The sequence below is a fragment of the Balaenoptera physalus genome (genome assembly GCF_965194825.1).
Source record: "Balaenoptera physalus genome assembly, chromosome: 1".
NCBI lineage: Eukaryota > Metazoa > Chordata > Mammalia > Artiodactyla > Balaenopteridae > Balaenoptera > Balaenoptera physalus.
In genome coordinates, this window is record NC_138882.1 from 92,836,353 (window position 1) to 92,857,264 (window position 20,912).

Below are 20,912 nucleotides of genomic sequence, written 5' to 3' on the forward strand. Positions count from 1 at the left end.
ATCCTTGTTAACGCCGGATTGAAAACTTTTAAAATCTTAAGTAATCTGATAGTGAAACATGGTATTTGATTATAAGTTTTATTTCATTTCTTTATGAGTGGGTCAAATATTTATTTTTCATGTATTTATGGTATTTTCCATCTGTATTTTGCAGTGAACTGCCTTTACTTATTTTAACTTAATACTTATTCCTTAATAATTTCACATTTTAAGAAAATTTACCCATTGACTATCAAATGTATTGCAAATATATTTTCCCAGTGTGTCATCTGTCTTACTTTGTTTAATGTTCTTTTTTTTTTTCTTACAGATGTCCATTTTTCTGTAGTTAAAAATTTTAATCTTTTTCTTCTGTGGTTTCTGGGTTTTGTGTCATGCCATCTTCACCCACAGAGTTGGGAGGAAAAAAAACTTCCAAATTTTTTCAGGATTTTATGTCATTTATAATAGTTAAAGCTATGTTCTATAAGATCAGTTTTAGTATTTACAGGAATCCAGTTTTATTTTTTTTCTAATGGATAATTTTTCTAACTTCCTTTATTAAATTATTTAATTTTTCCTCAATCATCTGAACTGCCATTTTTCAAAGATAACATTTCCACATATAAGTGGGCCTATTTCCAAACTGTATCCTGTTCCACTGTTCCATTTATTCTAGTACTACTACTAAACCCTTTTAATTAGTATAGCTTTATAATACTTTTTAAATGATCTCTTTTATATACAAATACTGTATACTATATGATACAAAGTAGGTTATAATATTTTTCACTATCTGGAGGGACCTGTATCCTGTGGTGATTGTATACTTTGTCAGCATAGCTAAGCTGGAACTATATTTGTCAGAATTACTTTCTCTGTATGATTCTGGGTTAGGGTTGGCTACAAAAAAATACGCTTGTGATGTGGAGGCTGAAGTAAAGCAGGAGCCATAATGCTCTGAGGGGCAGTGCAGGGTTGCCACGTGCTGTTAAAGTTATGCATGTTGTCAGTGATTACCTGGTTCACCTCGGAGGTGTGGGGCAGCTGCCAGACCTGCAATTTCTGCAGTTCCTGTTGGAGCTCCTCATCAATTTCTCCAATTCCAGGGCCAGACATGTATAGCCCCATGGCAGAAGGTGCCAGCTACTTCTGCAAGTCACCTGTTTATCAACACTGGAGGCAGTGAGACACATAAGTGGGATCGTTGGTCCTTGTGAGTTCTAGTTTGTCCTTCTCCATTGCTTCACGTCTACCTTTTTTCCCCAGCTCCCAGCCCTACTGTCCTATAGCGACTTTATACCTGCTATCTTGTATTTTGTGCCAGGTATAATTCTAAGGGCTTCGCTATATTAATCCCCAGAACAAGCCCTTGAGGTGATACTATTAGTAATTCCTCTTTTACAGATGATGAAACTGAGGTAGAGAAATTAAGTAACTTGTCCAACGTCACACAGCTATTAAGGGAAAGAGCTGGGAAAAGATAGATAAGTATGAACTGGTTAAGAATACATAGGTTAGATGTCTTTAATGTTTGATTAACTTGGGTATATACAGAAAAGGCATACCTATTAAATCTGTAAGTGACACAAAGCTAGAATAGCTAATACATTAAATGAAAAACTCAAGAGTTCAAAAAAATTCAATAAATTAGAATATGTTAAATCTAACAAAATAAGATTTAATAATGGATAAAGGTAAAATATAATAAATTTCATAAAAGGTAATCATACCAATGTAAGATAGAAAATAATTATCTTAGTTCATGTTAAAAAAAAATAAAGACCTATATCAAAATTTCAAGCTATATTGACAGGGCTACCAGAAAACAGAATACAATAGTATCTTGCTTTGATGAAGGTATAAAGACCAAATTAGCAATTGGTACTCTGCACTGGTTTATTCACATCTTAAATGCAGTGTTCAGTCTAGAAAACCATGGAATCATCTCCAGAGAAGTCAACCAGACTGGTATCAGAAAGAAACAGTACAGAAACTTGTCACCTTTAGCCTGATAAATACAAGTATTTTTAGTTAATATCCATGTAGAAGACTCCGTATTTCCAAATGGTAAAGTATGGATCACTGAATGGAACGCACAGTGAAGCAGATTTTAACTCAATATAAGAAAGATATTTCTAACAATGAAAGCTTCTGAACAATGTAATGGGTTAGCCTTATGAGGCAGTGAGCTGCCTGTTAACTAGAGATTAACAAAAGACTTTATGACAAAATATTCTGTATGTCGTAAAGAGATTTTTAGCATTGGGAATGTCTATGTGTAGAGGGGAGGGATGGGTTGCAGTGGTGTATGTTGGATCTCTAAATTTTTTTGCAGCTCAAAAAATGTCATTTGATTCTAGGCACAAAGACAGCAAATGAATTTGAGACAGGAAAATGTGACTGCAGTTTAATTTATTTTTAAAAAAATTTTTACCTGATTACAAAAGCAAAACCAGAACTGGATTTAAAAGAATAACACCAATTAAGCTAAATCACAGTACACATTTTGATGTTATTGAAATAATATTAAGATGTGCATCTATAACAGAAATCTCTTGCATTCCTATACACTAAGGATGAAAAATCTGAAAGAGAAATTATGGAAACACTCCCATTTACCATTGCAACAAAAAGAATAAGATACCTAGGAATAAACCTACCTGGGAAACAAAAGACCTGTATGCAGAAAACTATAAGACACTGATGAAAGAAATTAAAGATGATACCAACAGATGGAGAGATATACCAGGTTCTTGGATTGGAAGAATCAATATTGTGAAAATGAGTATACTACCCAAAGCAATCTACAGATTCAATGCAATCTCTATCAAATTACCAATGGCATTTTTTATGGAACTAGAACAAATCATCTTAAAATTTGTATGGAGACACAAAAGACCCCGAATAGCCAAAGCAGTCTTGAGGGAAAAAAACGGAGCTGGAGGAATCAGACTCCCTGACTTCAGACTATACTACAAAGCTACAGTAATCAAGACAATATGGTACTGGCACAAAAACAGAAACATAGATCAATGGAACAAGATAGAAAGCCCGGAGATAAACCCACGCACTTAGGGTCAACTAATCTATGACAAAGGAGGCAAAGATATACAATGGAGAAAAGACAGTCTCTTCAATAAGTGGTGCTGGGAAAACTGGACAGCTACATGTAAAAGAATGAAATTAGAATACTCCCTAACACCATATACAAAAATAAACTCAAAATGGATTCGAGACCTAAATGTAAGACTGGACACTATAAAACTCTTAGAGGAAAACATAGGAAGAACACTCTTTGACATAAATCACAGCAAGATCTTTTTTGATCCACCTCCTAGAGTAATGGAAATAAAAACAAAAATAAACAAATGGGACCTAAGGAACCTTAAAAGCTTTTGCACAGCAAAGGAAACCATAAACAAGACGAAAAGACAACCCTCAGAATGGGAGAAAATATTTGCAAATGAATCAACAGACAAAGGATTAATCTCCAAAATATATAAACAGCTCATTCAGCTCAATATTAAAGAAACAAACAACCCAATCCAAAAATGGGCAGAAGACCTAAATAGACATTTCTCCAAAGAAGACATACAGATGGTCAAGAAGCACATGAAAAGCTGCTCAACATCACTAATTATTAGAGAATTGCAAATCAAAACTACGAGGTATCACCTCACACCAGTTAGAATGGGCATCATCAGAAAATCTACAAACAACAAATGCTGGAGAGGGTGTGGAGAAAAGGGAACCCTCTTGCACTGTTGGTGGGAATGTAAATTGATACAGCCACTATGGAGAACAGTACGGAGGTTCCTTAAAAAACTAAAAATAGAATTACCATATGATCCAGCAATCCCACTACTGGGCATATACCCAGAGAAAACCATAATTCAAAAAGACACATGCACCCCAATGTTCGTTGCAGCACTATTTACAATAACCAGGTCATGGAAGCAACATAAATGCCCATCAACAGACGAATGGATAAAGAAGTTGTGGTACATATATACAATGGAATATTACTCAGCCATAAAAAGGAACGAAATTGAGTCATTTGTTGAGACGTGGATGGATCTAGAGACTGTCATACAGAGTGAAGTAAGTCAGAAAGAGAAAAACAAATATCGTATATTAACGCATGTATGTGGAACCTAGAAAAATGGTACAGATGAACCAGTTTGCAGGGCAGAAGTTGAGACACAGATGTAGAGAACAAACGTATGGACACCAAGGGGGGAAAACCGTGATGGGGGTGGGGATGGTGGTGTGCTGAATTGGGAGATTGGGATTGACATGTATACACTGATGTGTATAAAATTGATGACTGATTAAAAAAAAAAAAGATGTGCATCTATATATGTATACGTGCACTTAATAGCTTACTTAACATTATACTGTGACGAGTCTATAATTGCTATTGGTTCCATAATACCCGTTGTGGATGTGTCATAATTTATTTAACCTTTCAACTAATATTGAACATATAGTAACTCTTTATTTTTATAACTTCAATAAACATCCATGTACATCTTTTTCCATAGCTTTCACTATATAAAAGTCTTGACATATTCTTATATATATAGTTTTCCAGAATTTTGCCATTATATTCAAATTTTCAATTTTAAGATAGGAAGGGGGGAAAAGCACACAAGCAAGATACACAGACAGGTGCACACATGCAAAACAACTTCTGCCCTGGAGATTCTGATACCAGTGAAAGCAGACACACCATGGTGGTAAACTTGGTCTTAATTTTATGTATTTTTCTTTTCTTTTAATAATAAATTCATTAATAAGACTATGTTTCCAACTAACCTGTGATTTTTCTTAGCCATTTAATACCTGACATATATGAACTCAAGAAAAACTGACTGAAATGTATCCTCAACATGTACACTTTTCTCAGTTTATCAGACCTTCAAATAAAGATGCAACAATTGAGCTGAGGTGAAATGAATGTAGTGCTCAACTGTGATAATTTTCTTAGCCTAGGTTTTGTTATAAATACCTGTATGATTCCTCCTTTGACTTTTTCTACTTTTATTGATCCAAATGTATTTGTGTGTGTGTATATATATAACTGGTTACCTAGAGTACTGCGTTGAGAAGGATTCTTCCTGAACTTGAACTTGGCAGGGAAAAGTACCAAGGTCAACTGGTGATATCCCATATACTGCAAGGGGAAAAGCAGCATGGCACATAAGTATTTGCAGCCCTACCCCATGTGCCAAAGTGCTCAAGGTGTGTACTGAGGAGGCATTTGAGAATTAATTATGAAAGCCAACCTGCAAGAGGTAAGATCTGAACTTTATTTAGAGAGGGGCATTAACTGATAGAAAGAATAAAGACATTCCTGCCAGAGCCAAAGAAATATGAAATAGACAATGAAATGCAAAGGAACAAATTATAGATAGATAGATAGATAAACAGATAGATTAACTTGGTTTAAGGACAGAATATATATAAAGAAAAGAAGTGAGAAATGAAGCTAGAGATGAATGAACCATTGGAGCTTTTGAGCAGGAGAAGAGTGACAGGAAGAAAATGGTATATGAATATCAAAAATCAAGTAATTTCTAAGACTAGAGGAGGCCTCAAAATCAGCATTTTACCACTACTGTAGTAATATTCATTTCAGGCAAGATGCTCAGGAAAGACGCTAATAACACTAAGTGAGAAAGACTTGGAAAAAGGATATTCACACAGTCTCAAAGTTATCACTCCACAGATCACTTATTACAGAAAGAAAAAAGATTCTTTACATGACCTTATAATCAAATCTAACCTTATGATCAAATTTAAAATCATCAGTAATGAGTTAAACCGTTATCATGTGCCTCTTTATGAGATGAAATGAGGTCACATCATCTATATAATATTCATGCCAAACATGTTTAACCTAAATCTGATCATAAGGAAATGATCACAAATATCTAAATTGAGGGACATTCTTCAAAACAAGTAGCCTGAATACTTAATGTCAATGTCATAAAAGACAAAAGAAGAATAAGGAAACTTTGTTCTAGGTTAAAGTAGACTAAAGAAACATGACAAGCAAATGCAACAATTGATCCTTTATTGGACCCTGGGTTGGGGTTAAACGTTATAAAGTATATTATTAGAACAACTGAGAAATTTGAAAATGGACTACATACTAAGCAGCAGTACTGTATGAATGTTAAGTTTCACAAGCGTGATAACTGTATTGTGATTGTGTAAGATTATGCCCTTTTCCTAAAAACTCCCGGGTAAATAACAGAATGCTGGTAACTCTCAAATTATAAAGCAAATAAATAAGTAAGCAAACAAGTAGAACTGTGTCTATGTATACATATACATGGGGGTATGGGAATGCAGCAAAAATTAACAAAAGGTAAATCTAGGTGAAAGATACAATCATTGCACTATTCTTATGATTTTTCTGGGCTTAAAAAACAGTAAAAAAATTTTAAAAAGAGATCTTACATAATTTGGGTCAAATTCCACAGTTGACAGCTATGAAAACTGAAAGCAAGGAAGTTTTATTTTGACATGTTCATTCAGCTAGGTTGTAGCAAGTGTATAGCTAAAGCTCCTGCGGTTTTATCTTCTGGTCCAGTGCTCTTTCAACTATCTCATACAGTCTCAAGCCTAATCACACAGGATAAACAAATACAAGAAATGACTGGAGGTAGGGAACTGACTAAACCATCTCAGCAAAATAAGGGTTTGGTCTAGGGTCAACTACAGATACGGAAACGAGGGGGCAAAATAAAGAAATGATATAACAAGAAAGTGATACATTAGAATGAGAAAAAAAGAAATAACCATAACGTACAAGCTGAGAAGATAGGAAAATAAAAATATCAGGGATAATAAAAGAAAAATTGGAGTAAGATTGCCATTTAGGATAAGAAACGTAGTTTGAGACATGTACATTTAAACCATAATACACCAGAATGTAAGCTAGAAGTATACTAGAATGTAAAGTCCAAGAGACTGAGAATTTTTGTCCCTTTTGCCTACTGATATATCCTCAAATAACCTGAACAATGTCTGGAAATAATATTTTTTGGAACAAATGTAGTGACAGTTTATGAGGCATTCAGGTAGAGACTGACTGGAAATAGAAATGTGAAATTTAAAAGAAGGTATTAAGGACCTTACCTTGCAGGGTTTTGGGAAGTAGACATATTTAAGGTCTCCACCTTCTTCCAGAAAAGTTTATAAAATTCTGCCTGGGATTTTGAGTATAGCCCAAATAATAAAGCTGTCTTTTTTCTTTTCAATTATTCCCTTTATACAGATATCTTTACAGGAAACCTCATTGGGAGGATGAGTGGCTATGGTCTTACACACTCTAGTAACCATCAAAACTCTATGATTGTTCCTAACAGATTTCATTAGCTAGAACAGGGAGTTGAGGTGTGATCCCAGGACAAGCATCATCTGTACCACCTGGGAGTTTGTCAGAAATGTAAATTCTTAGGGTCCACCCTAGACCTACTGAATCAGAAACTGGGTATGGCCCGGTAATGTGTACTTTAAGAAGTCTTCTAGGTGATTCTAATGCATAGTAAAGAGCTAAATATAAAATAAAGGTACTCTTATTTGACAAAATGCCTTCACGAGATGTAGCTAAAAATTGAAGACTCAATTACATAAAAAGATTTTTGTAATAAAATTTAGTGTAACGTCACATAGTCATAATTCATCATGTAGTGACCACAGAGCAAAACCCGCCCACAATTAAAAAAAATTTTTTAAGGCATCTACTTACTTTAATGTTTCAGCAAGAAAGAAGCTCTGCTGCACATCATCATGCGTAGGAGTAGAGGAATATACATCCTTCACCCCAGAAAATCCACCATTGACTCGGCAATACTTTTCAATAGCCTGTGAAAGAGATGAGACCAAAGAGTCAATTCCATAGAATTTCAAACTTTGAAGGACAAGTTAAGGAACCATAGTCAAAAGTTTACAGAGATCTCTATGAGAATTTGACAGTTTCAGAATAAGATTTTACTTGTCTGGTCTTCCTCCTTTCTAATGAAAAGCTAATTAACACTAAAAGTGTTTATTTAATCAAATTGTTAATTTTTATATAGTTCCATTTTGATTACAGTTTGGTTTTTAAAGTCTCCTTACCAAAGGGTTTGGTACTTTTCTCTAAGTATTTTAAACATTTTTTTTTTTTTTACATCTTTATTGGAGTATAATTGCTTTACAATGGTGTGTTAGTTTCTGCTTTATAACAAAGTGAATCAGCTATATGTATACCTACATCCCATATACCCTCCCTCTTGTGTCTCCCTCCCACCCTCCCTATCCCACCCCTCTAGGTGGTCATAAAGCACCGAGCTGATCTCCCTGTGCTATGCGGCTGCTTCCCACTAGCTATCTATTTTACATTTGGTAGTGTATATATGTCCATGCCACGCTCTCACTTCATCCCAGCTTACCCTTCCCCCTCCCCATATCCTCAAGTCTATTCTCTACGTCTGTGTCTTTATTCCTATCCTGCCCTTAGGTTCTTCAGAAGCTTTTTTTTTTTTTTTTAGATCCATATATATGTGTTAGCATACGGTACTTGTTTTTCTCTTTCTGACTTACTTCACTCTGTGTGACAGACTCTAGGTCCATCCACCTCACTACAAATAACTCAATTTCGTTTCTTTTTATGGCTGAGTAATATTCCATTGTATATATGTGCCACATCTTCTTTACCCATTCATCTGTTGATGGACACTTAGGTTGCTTCCATGTCCTGGCCATTGTAAACAGTGCTGCAATGAACATTGTGGTACATGTCTCTTTTTGAATTATGGTTTTCTCAGGGTATATGCTCGGTAGTGGGATTGCTGGGTCATATGGTAATTCTATTTTTAGTTTTTTAAGGTACCTCCATACTGTTCTCCACAGTGGCTGTAACAATTCACATGCATACGTTTTTAAACACATATTCTTCACAATGATCATGCATCTTTACCACTGTAGAACATCAGAGATGTCTAAGGATACTGTGAAAGTATCAGGGAGGCATGACTAATCTTTAAGCCATTTAGAGACATTTCTCAAAGGCACGTTTTCATGCATAACATATTCAAGTTTGGAAATTTGAAGATGTAAATTGGAATAGTTAAAGCTACAGAAGACATGAGATACCACTATTCTGTCCCAGCTTGTCTTCCCTTTTCTTTTTTTAAACACAACATGGGAGCCAGTGGTGGGCAAGAAGGAAAATACTATTTAAGGTGTGAGTTCTTCTCTTTTGTCTCCACACTGCACCCCCTTCTCATCACGTCATACTTTTGAAACTTGAATTTTAAGTATAATTATTTCAGTTCTTGTTCTTCAGAGTTTGTGTGTGTCCATATAGGCTATAGAAGCAAAATTTTAACTCTGTAATTCAAATATGGACAGATATGGGTTAAAGTTTGAGCCTGTCAAACCTTTAAGAAGGTGCACAGGAAAAAAAAGAACCTTAGGAAAAGGATAAATTATCCTTTAGTGTTTCTCAATGAGAAGATGCATTTCTGCCACCACCCCTCACCTCCCTGCCCCACATGATTCAGATACATCTCCCATTTTCCTCTAAATAAGAAGCATTAAATATTAGTGGACATTCAAGTCATATTCATTGCAGGATTACTTTACCTATTTCCCCTATATAAAATATTGCTTGATATATGTAAGCATTAGTAAAAGCCATTGCTACACAACAGAAGTGTGTGTGTGTGTATGTGTGTGTGTCCTATTCCCAAACCACTGTGCCAACATTTTGTCTATCTCTCAACTGCAGCAGGACCCTCCTGCACAGAGAGTTTCACTAGCAGCTGTGTTTCCAATTTTGGACCCAGGTAGTCAGAGAAAAGCAGCATCAATAAATGCTTCATCTGTTCCTGCTCTGTATTCATAACTGCCTTGTTTCCATTAATATTCTCTTATTGTTAAACTCCATAAGGACCATCTATGTCTGAATGACAAATGACACATCAGTGTCCTCACCTTAGTTCGTCTTTATCACATTATTCCTAGATTATCGCAGTGGTCTCCAAGACCCACCAATTTGCAGATTATAATCAGATCCTTTTGTTTTGTTACTCCCCACTAAAAAGTCTTCAGTAGTTCCTTCCCCTTTCAAAAACCTTTAGTAGTCCCATAACGGATTCTTAAAGTTAGGGAGCTTTGGTGGGTAGGAGATGGTGGATAAAAAGAAGATCTGAGGGGCTTTTTAGACAGGCAAAGGACTTTTAATCCCCACGTGCCAAATGAGAAACACTTATATAGTAACTGAGAAAACTAAGTATGTGTGTGTTATTCCTGAAGCACTGAGTAAAGTATTCATGCCTTGATCTGGCATGTAAGGCCATCTACATAATTGCTCCAAACTTCTCTCTCTGGAGTTGCCCCTGTGAAACCTTTTTACATAAATTGGTCTATATTCTGCCCTAAAACACATCTTGCACATTCTTGTCTGAGCAATTTACTAACACTACTTACCTCACCTAGAATGTCCTCATTCTATCTAGATTGCAAGTTTAAGCTAAACAATTTGAATATGAATATGCATCATAATTAGTACTATTTATCATAATTAGTATGTCTTAGAGAATAAAACACCTCCACTCCCAGTGATAAGCTATACTTTCATGAAAACTCTAATGATTTCTCTTCCTCCCAGGTACTGATGACAATGGAATTCTCTGAAAGGCTAGCATTTTATGAGTAAACAATTTGCTTACTTTACTTACTAACCATTAAAAATTCCTCATTTCAAATACACACACACACACACACACACACACACGTGTGTATATATATGGAGACAGAGAGAGAGTGTGTTGGGGTTTTTTTGTCTTTCAATGTAGAAAATTTTAACAATTCACTAGTCCTTCTTATGGTGCCACTAAGGAATTACTCTGAACACAAGCTGAAGTGAATGGGGGTTAATCTACCCAGGCTGTGAATCTGGGCAATTTCACAATGATTTTATTTTTCCCCCGAAGGTTAAGCATTAATAGGCAAGTGTAGAAATTTTATAATCATAGTGAAAAACTGCCATTTAAATGACTCCTTTAGTTATTCAGTAAGAATAATGAGTGAATACTAGGAGGAAAATAGTTCTAACAGAGAACTAAACTGGATTTTAAGGTTTACTTCTACTGCTTAAGAAACTAACAGGTTTTCCATCAAAACAATGAAAGCAGCCCTCTAGTTACTGAACATGAGGTAACATGGATGAGGATACAATGGCACTGCAGGAGGCTTAAGTGAACACTCTTGCACATAAAATGAAATATTGGCTTATTTACCAGCGCTGCTTCCCAGCCCCATTCCCTATATCTTGGGTCGTGAGTGAATCGCCACAGGTACCAATAGGTTTCAATTACTTCTGGACGTAGGATGTAATACTTTTCAGCCTGCCGAACTGCCACAGCCTCTACTGCACCATCAAACTTGAATGATTCAGGACCTAGCTTTAATGCTGTAACATGACAAAAGAAATAAATGAACACAATAAACCATTTGTGTTTGTTTGCCAGAGTTTTTTCCTCCCCCTGAAAGAATGCAGCATGAAGTAAAGTTGTTTTGTTGTTTGTCTTATTTTTATTGTTGCTGTTTTGCAAAATCTGTGATTTTAAAAGATCCGCATTTGATTTTCTTATATAAATATTCCTATTATTCTGACGTGAAATATTTCTCATAAATAATGTACATCAGCATACTGCTATATCTAACTAAACTGACAAAAGTCTAGTAATCCTTTGGAAACAAATGCCAAGCGAGACATAAACACATTACATATTCTGTTTTGGTCCAAAATCAAATGAGACAGGTAATGGTATTGTGCACAATTATTTTTTAAAAAGTCAAGACAATTTAAAAGTCCTTTTAATATAACACATACATATAAGAAAACATTTTAGAGCTCAGATTTTGAATTAGATTTAGTTAGTCCCTAACCTTTTAAAGCATACCACAGTAAGAAACAATACAGTTTTAAAACTTAAACCAGTTTTAAAAATCATCTCTCTTTGCCTATAGCTTCTGTATATACAGCTAGGAAGAGGTTCAAAACGCCAACCACTAAGAATCTCATCAGTAAATTGCCTATTTATCAGTTTGAATAAACACCTGAAACTAGCACAATATTGTATATCAACTATAGTTAAATAAAAATAAAAAATTTTTAAAAACATGGCCATAACACATAGATTTCAACATTACATAATGCTCCTTAAATAATATGACTTCCATTCAGGCTGGAATACAGCACTACATGAAAGGCTTTTTAAGAACCTCTTTCTAATCACACCCAGCACCCTAAACCTGGCAATATAAAACCATCCTCCACTGGGGTGCTGGAGTCACACACAATTACCGCTCTCAGCTGCCATCTTCCTTTCTTTTTACTAGTTTGTACCAGTGGCAAATAGTTTCAAAGTCTCTCGCCTCTTTCAAGAAATGCTGGACACTTTTATATTTTCTCAGAAAAGGGAGCGCAAGAACTATACCATAAACAAAATCATGCCATAGTTGTTGGCATGACATGTGTTGCAGCAGCCAAATTTTAGCATTACAAGGGTGACGCCATAAACTTCAAATAATCACAATTTAAAGGAGGTGAAAATAAAGTATTTCGTACCACTCCCCACCCCCAAGAAAAAACACAAAACCAAAAACACTATAGTGATGGTAGACAGATCTATTAAAAGCAAGGCGTGCGATCCAGAAGAGTTAATACCCACAGTTTGTTTACTGCTAAGTCTTGGAGAACTAAAGCAGAACTTAAGCAGGGGTTTTTAACCTGAGGATCATGAACTCTATGGTAGGCTTTGGAAGAGGGAGATTAATGTTGTGCCAAAGAAGCCTCTGAAATTACATGCTAAACTTTAAGTGTGCTTACACAGCTCTGACCACCTCCTCAATGGGATTTGAGGTTAGGACTAACTAAGAAATTATCAGTGTTTGGTAAGAAAACTTCTACTCAGCTTACTGACAAGGTCTGGCATACAATCAAATATTATCTGTCATTTAATAAATGTTTTAAAAATAATAAAAGTCAAACATCGTAAGCACTGAGATGATGGTAATCCAATAAATAGTAAGATAAGTCATTTTGTCTGGATTTCTTGTTTTTCTTTTCTCAAAGACTATGAGTGTTAATTGATCATACAGAGTTTTCAAATGTTACTCCTAAAGCTAACTTTAAATTAGATAACTTCTGTAATTATAATGATATTATCACCTGAATTGAAGTAGAAATTGGCTGCATGGAACTAATATTTTAGACTTCTTACTAAAAATTTTATTTCACTGATCAGTCATTCATAACTTCACAAATGAAACATACCAGAAAGATAACATATTTATTCTGTGAGGAGCTGGTGAGTAAAAAACATACAAGCCTCATATATATATACCACATCCATTATTTTTGTCAAATCATTGCCTTCATGTTTCTGAGGGCATTATTTCTTAGGTGCTCTTTTGTCTATGCAATGCGGTAAAAAAATAATTTCATAACATTCTACCTTGCACTTAATTTCTACTCCCTGTCTTAAATTTCCCACTTACATTTGATATATCATTTCTAAAAGGAAAATAACTAATCCAACAAGTAAAAATTGAGTCAAAATCATAAACAATTTAGTGTCTAGGTAAAAAGAACTCTAGAGGATGCAAAAATCATATAATGTAGGTAAAGGAAAGAGACATGTACAAAGAAAAAAACTGAAGTAAAATATCAAATGTGATAAAAGTCAGTTGTAAGAAAATAAAAGGTAATTTTAAAGAAGGCACAGATTAGTTTGTAAAGTCATGGGAAAAGAAAAATTCATGAGTCCTCCAAGATAGGTAGAATCTGTAGAGATGGAAAAATAAGTACACTTAAGTCAACAAAAGAAATTCAACAAAAGCTAAAAAGCATGAGGAATATTCTGGGACAGGCAATCTGAATACAGTTTGAATGGGCTAATAGTAAGGGAAAAAAAACTATTTTCCTGTATCCTTCCCTCCTATTAACTTCTCTTAAGGAAAAAATAGTTGTTGAAACTCTTAAAATATGTCCATTACTCCATGTTCAATGGATGTTTTGTCCATTGGACATGTTATATGTATCTAAACAGATTAAATTTCCCCCCAAAATGTGATAGCACATAGTCTAAGAAAGGTGTTATGCAATTTCAATACGAAATAAATTAAGTTATATAATAGTCATTATTTTAATGATGTTCAGCAATTTTTTTTTCTTTAATCTAGAAACCCAGATCAAGAAGGTACTATATTTTGGAAGTCTAAGATCTGGTTTGGCATTAATTTTGCATTTTACCTCAGAATAAACTAAAACAATGTATCAATCTAGCTTCCCATGTAGATATAATAATGTTTAACTACCACGAAGTTACTGCTCAGTCTCTTGAAAAGATTCAGCAACATTTCCTACAAACCCATCTAAGTATTAAGCAGCAGGCCATGTTTATCAGTAAGTGGAATATATGAAGAATACCAGATTTTGAAATAATGTTAATTATAATTCCAACAAACTGAAGTGAAATCCCAAGGCAGTAATAATTGTATGAATTTAGCCCAAATAACTGCTAAGAAGTGAATATATTTTTAAACAAGGTAGCCAAAAATTATAGCACAGCTATAAGAAAATACAGCAGAAGATGTAATGGTGGGAAGTAAGCAAAACTAGAATTGCACTTCTTAATTAAAGGATCCAAGGTGAGATTAAAGATAAGTAAAAACAGTGAAAGATGTGAAAATATAGGATACAAATCAAATAGTAATCTTTTGGGGCATACCATGGCAAAGAGGGTCACAGGTTCATTGACTGGCAATGTGAAAATGACGTCAGAACAAGCATGACAGCAACAAGCATAGACTGCATTTTTAAATTTTTCATTTATACTCACAACATTCTGAGGAAGACAGCGTAGGTATTATTATCCCAATTTTTTGCAGATGGAGCAACTGAGGCTTTAGGAAGGTTAAATGATTTGCCTAAAGCTCATAGATAATAAATAGTGAAACATGGGATTTCTGCATCCTAGTTCACATGTTCTTTTCATAATATCAGTGTTTCATATCAGCATTATGAACTGTGAAAGTCAGAAATATAGGGAATCTGTTCGTAACTCTGGTATTCTATGAATTTCTCAAAGGCAGCGAAGATATCTTGTTCACACTTCAACCTGTAAGAATCCAGCATAACGCCTGGCACATAATATGTGTTCTATGTTTAATGGAGTGAATGATTAATAACCATAATATACCATATTTTAATATGTCTGTTGCATGAAATGCTACTATTTTAGATCTTTACTTGATTTGTGGTCAAAATCTGCATAACAACAAGTCTTATTATCATGGGTCCTAGTACAAACACTTAATATCCATTCTGGTCCTCAATGTTTTACTAATTTCAGCTTTATTTTAAGTATATATTTGATATTCTATATCAACAACATGACAATATATTTTAACTTCTATTTGTAACTCAGATAACAGACTTTAGATGTATTATACACTAACTTAAACCACCACAAAATAACATCTGCTTCAATGTCCCTTTGACTTAGTTATATTTTGTCACAAAATGGAATCCTTGATTTAGTTACTGAGAGAACTGAAGGGTCAATTTCACCACAAATTCAATTCTTTATTATATAAAAATAACTTGACAGATTTATGAACTAGGATAAATTTTAAGCCAACCATATTTGTTTCATGGTACCTAAGGATAAATTAACCCTAAAACATAAATTCAGTTTTTTAACTAAAGCAACAATTCAACTTCTGAAATCACAATCAGAAATTCCTAGTTTTTAGTTTTTCAGGGAACTCATTTTCCATTATTTCATATAGAAACATACATTTTTGGTACTTCCCTGGTGGAGCAGTAGTTAAGAATCCGCCTGCCAATGCAGGGGACACGGGTTCAAGCCCTGGTCCGGGAAGATCCCACATGCCGCGGAGCAACTAAGCCCATGTGCCACAACTACTGAAGCCTGCGGGCCTAAAGCCTGTGCTCTGCTACAAGAGAAGCCACCACAATGAGAAGCCCACGCACCACAACATAGAGTAGCCCCCGCTCGCCACAGCTAGAGAAAGCCCAAGCGCAGAAACGAAGACCCGACACAGTCAAAAATAAATAAATAAAATAACAATAATAATAATAATTTTTTTAAAATACAGGTTTAAAGCCAGAGAAAAACTTGGAAGACCTAGTCCAGTGCTTCTCAACCCTATTCTCCAGGCTTTTATTTAAACCTAATTGCCTTCTCCTTCCATGAAATATTATTAACAAATATATACCGTTTATCTATCTATGACTGTGTGTGTGTGTGTGTGTGTGTGTGTGTGTGTGTGTGTGTGTATGCTTTATATTTAAAGATATTTTTTGCCCCCAGGAACCAATTTTTGTCACCTGTAAAACTGAGAATCGTCTCATTTTTTTAGGTAAGGACATTGAAGCCCAGAAATATCACATATTTGCCTAAAGCAACATAAGAGGTTCATTTTAAAGGCACAAACAACTTCAAATTATTGGTGAACTGACCAAGAGACAAACTACTGGTTATCTAGATACCAATTATACACTCAATATAACTAATATCTTTATAGGCAAGGCATGTAACCTAAATCAACTCTGTATTCTTTTAAGCAATTGATTTTACAGAAGCTGAAATAAATGGATGAAATGGATTCTTCTATATTAAAATAAACAATGTTAGCCCATACATCCCTAAAAGCCCTACCTATTGTCTTTAAAACAACTTCTTCAAAATCTTTATTAACAAAAACAGAATTCAGAATAATAATTTTAAAAAAGATGCAGGAACATATTTTCAGAATTAAAATTCAAGTTTTTAAGAAAATGATTTACTGTGTTAGAATAAATTATTTTGAAGTGAAAACTGCCTATATATTTCCCTTCTAATTCCTGGGCATATTTTTATCTTAGAAGTTATTTTACACTAAGTAATTAGCATTATTAATATTCTTACCAGTTCTGTCATATGACTCATGACATGTACGTGCAATTTCCGCTCCTAGCTCTAAATAATGTCCAGCTTGATCCATTCTGGAACCATCTGCTCCTAGTACAAACATTCCCCCAGCAAAGCAGGCCAAATGCCCCATCTTCTTTTCCAAGTGCCCGTTCTTCCATTCTCCAATAAAGGTAAGACCTCCACGAGACTTCCTAATAAGATGTTTTTCTATAGCCTATACGAAAGAGTAGATATTCAAAATTTTAGAGGAAAAGTGTTAGTATTCGAACTTACTACATCCTTCTCACACAAAACCTTGGTAATATGAAATTCTACAAAGCTGTAACTTTCCCAGACTGGAAGACTTAATTTACAATAATTAAGTTTGGGAGTGAGCAATCAAGTTACACATAATCTTGAACAAATATCCAAATCACAACTATAATGAGACAAGGTGGGAGAGAGGAAACTGGCCTCAAGATTACCTTTCAACACAACACTACCCATATTACAGGTTTTTTCTTCTTGCTCTAAATGAAATTCATAATAATCAGTCAATTGAGGTCAGGATGACAAGTTATAACCCAGAGGCTCTACCAGTTTATTTTCTATTTCATACAACAAAAAATGAATAGGAAGAAAACACCCAAGTTAATCAGAAAAATGTGATTTCGATAATCAGTTAAAATGGTTTCTTTTTCATGTAACTATATATCTTGTCAAAGTGTTTTTTAAAGGCATATTAGGTGAGATACATTATATGTTATAAAACTTAAAAAAACAGTTGAAAGTTCAAACTTAACTCCTTAGTCCCTTACTTCACAGACTTAGGCATTTGTTTTGGATGCTGTGCCAGGGTTAAGAGAGGCCATGGGACAATGTCAATTTTACTTCTTCTGAAATGTCAACTTTCCTTAAAGCAGTGGGAACGGAAAGATAAATATTTTACATTAAACCTGAATACAACACGAAGTAGAGTCCAACAATCACATTTCATTTTAAAAATGAAAAAGTTTAAGAGCTTTGTTCCTTTGGACCATGTTCTTAGACTTTGCTGAGAGGGGCTAAAGAATAATTCTCTACCTTTAGAGGTACTTCTTTGTAAAAGTATAAGGAATTGCATTAATTCAGTTCTCTTTGGTAGAAATTATTATACATAATTAAATACTATACTTTTCTGACAGTAAAACGTAATAAGACTCAACTCACATTTTTATTGTGGGTTGTTTTCTGACAAGCTCAATAACAATCAGCTTTTGGAAAATTTATTCTATATTCTTTATCACAATAATGTTTGTTCTACAGAAACACAAGGACTATGCCTTTATTCATCATCTTACACTCCACAAACCCTATAAGTGTAGTATGCATTCAACAACTGTTCAATTAATAAGTCATTTTATAAATAAATGGTACTCTTTGATAATTGTATTTGACCTATTAGAGGAAGAAGGGGTAGCTGATAAGCAAAATAATAAGGAACTACCATTGGATTATAAATGTTTATTGTTGTTTTATTTTAACCATAGTACTATGAAGCACAAATGAAAACATTAGTTTTTTGAGTAAAGGGACAATGTTTTTCATCTTTGTGGACCTCTCGGCATCTAACATGTGGGTAAACTTTTTACCAACAATTCACTTACAGACCCCTGAAATTTCTTGTATGGCTCCCTTCTCTCAGTAAAATTAAGGCAAATGTCTAAGAGTTCAACTTATATAAAAATTTTTGAATGGCAGTTAAGAGTAATATTATTGCTCTTCTATTAAAAAGTGTTAAACAAATCCTCATAAATAGTGGCATTAATTTCTTGCTCCAAAAGGACCTTTAAAAAGGTATAATTTTTCTTCATTATTTTAAATAAAGACTAAATATAAACTTGATCAGAATATAAAACCCATAACTACATAATCTTTAAAAAGAAAGCTAAGATATAGGAACCAGGAATATGGGTAGCCATAAGTGTAGAGGAAGGTAAGATGAGGACAGAATAATTTAAATATATTAGTTCAGAAAGACAAATTTAAAAAATGACTTATCTCAAACTAGAATGGATCTTAAAATTCATAATCATTCCTATCTCTTCTGTGCATACCACATGTCATTTATTTTACAATTTGTATATACTCTGTCTCCTAACAGAATTAACAGTCATTGAAGATAATTAACATTGCAAAAACTGCATACATGTCTCAGAATGAAAGTTAGCCAACTGGTTATTTAAACACACTTAGTAGGTGCTCATTTTAGACTTAAGAACTAATAAAAACAGGACACAGAAAACAAATTTAGAAAGATTTTTAGGACACATAACTTATATAGTAGATGATTCATGGAAAATAATTTTAATTTATGAGATTAACTTTCAAAACAGGTATCATGCTTTTCAAAGTATATATGATTTAAAAAGCAATGACAGTACAGATGAACCAGTTTGCAAGGCAGAAATAGAGACACAGATGTAGAGAACAAACGTATGGACACCAAGGGGGGAAAGCGGGGGGGTGGGGGTGGGATGAATTGGGAGACTGGGATTGATATATATACACTAATAGGTATAAAATAGATAGCTAATAAGAAAAAATAAATAAAATTTTAAAAAAGCAATGACAAATATCATGTTCTTTTTCCTTTAGGAAACATTATGCAAAATAAGAGAAAATGGTTTTAGATTCAAAATATTACAAGAAAGCAGCAAACTATGAAGAAAAAATGATTACATGGTGTATGACATGTCACACTTTCTCAAAAATAAAAATAGTAAATACAGTCATTCATTTATCAAATACTTATTGAATACCTATTGTTTCAGACAATAGACAATAGACAATAATAAACAAATTAGTCTGTCTTCAAGGAACCCACAGACTAGTGGGAATGACTAAGGGTGGCTATTTTCAACATCGCAATTCTAAAATTATTACATTCTTCCTAGATAATGACTTTTCTTGCATCATAAAAATTTCTAGGTTTAAAGTTTAATAACAGAATAAAATTCTCCAACTTTTCAAAATATAGGTCTTCATAAAGAATTTTAGAAGTCACATACTAAAGTGGAGATTCCTGATTACACATCAATTTAGTTCAATTTCTTAGTCAACACACTCCTTCAAGAAACACTTATTGAATGCCTACAATGAGCGAAGCACTATAATGCCACATATTAGTTCAACTCCTGTGCATTTTTATAAACAACTATAGGGATTAGTTCCTCAAAAAGTAAGGATATAAATGGGTAGTAAGATCCTTGGTTTAACTTAAAGACAAAACAACTGTAACTTTGAGTATGGGTCATTGACTAGAGTCAGAAATGGTGTTACATACAAGATACACAATTTTTAAAAGTGATTAAATTATTAAAGGGATAGGGGTTTATACTAGATCAGAAAGCAAATAATTTACAAAGTGATTAAATCACTTTTCTATTTCACAGTTTCCACTTGGAGGTATCACATATAAGTGTTTCCAAGAATGAAACTTGTTCCAATTTTAAACTTTTACACTGTGATACGGGGTTACATAAATATAAAATACAGAATAGTGGTTAAGAGCATAGGCTTTGGATCTAGACTCGAGTTCCAGGCTCCATCACTAACTAAGCTATGCGACCTTTAGCAAGTTACTTAACCTCTCTGCACCTTAAGGTCCTCATGTGTAAAATGGTAGAGAAGATTAAATGATTTCACATATGTAAAAGGGGTCAGAACAGTTCCTGGCACGTAAAAAAGTACTATAAAAGTGTTTTGTCCTTATTATTTACCCATAAGGCTCTCAATATGTAGGTTTAATGGGTCATTTCAAAAAAGAAATGTTTATGGAAAAGTATGTGAAGTTATTAGCTTTTCCAGTCTCTGTAGAAAATAGCTACAAGTAATTAAGATAAATTTTCATACATAAATATGTTACACTAAATTCTTCAACAATTTCTTTAAAGTGCCACAATA

At 34.0% G+C, this 20,912-nt stretch overlaps 1 protein-coding gene across 5 annotated transcripts in view; it reads right to left on the bottom strand.

Annotated features, from left to right (window-relative positions):
- MAN1A2 (mannosidase alpha class 1A member 2) overlaps positions 1-20,912 on the bottom strand; it is a 182,467-nt gene that overhangs the window by 36,586 nt on the left and 124,969 nt on the right. For 2 of the 5 annotated variants that reach the window (XM_082458799.1, XM_082458796.1), the window contains 4 exons: positions 16,983-17,202; positions 11,280-11,452; positions 7,745-7,860; positions 884-1,155 (listed from right to left, as the gene is read on the bottom strand). In XM_082458799.1, the coding sequence (XP_082314925.1) occupies positions 1,005-1,155; positions 7,745-7,860; positions 11,280-11,452; positions 16,983-17,202 (660 nt within the window). In that variant the 3' untranslated portion in view covers positions 884-1,004. Of the gene's footprint in view, positions 1-883; positions 1,156-1,482; positions 6,616-7,744; positions 7,861-11,279; positions 11,453-16,982; positions 17,203-20,912 lie in introns of those variants that run through there. The other 3 variants (XM_082458798.1, XM_082458797.1, XM_082458800.1) reach the window with 2 other exon arrangements.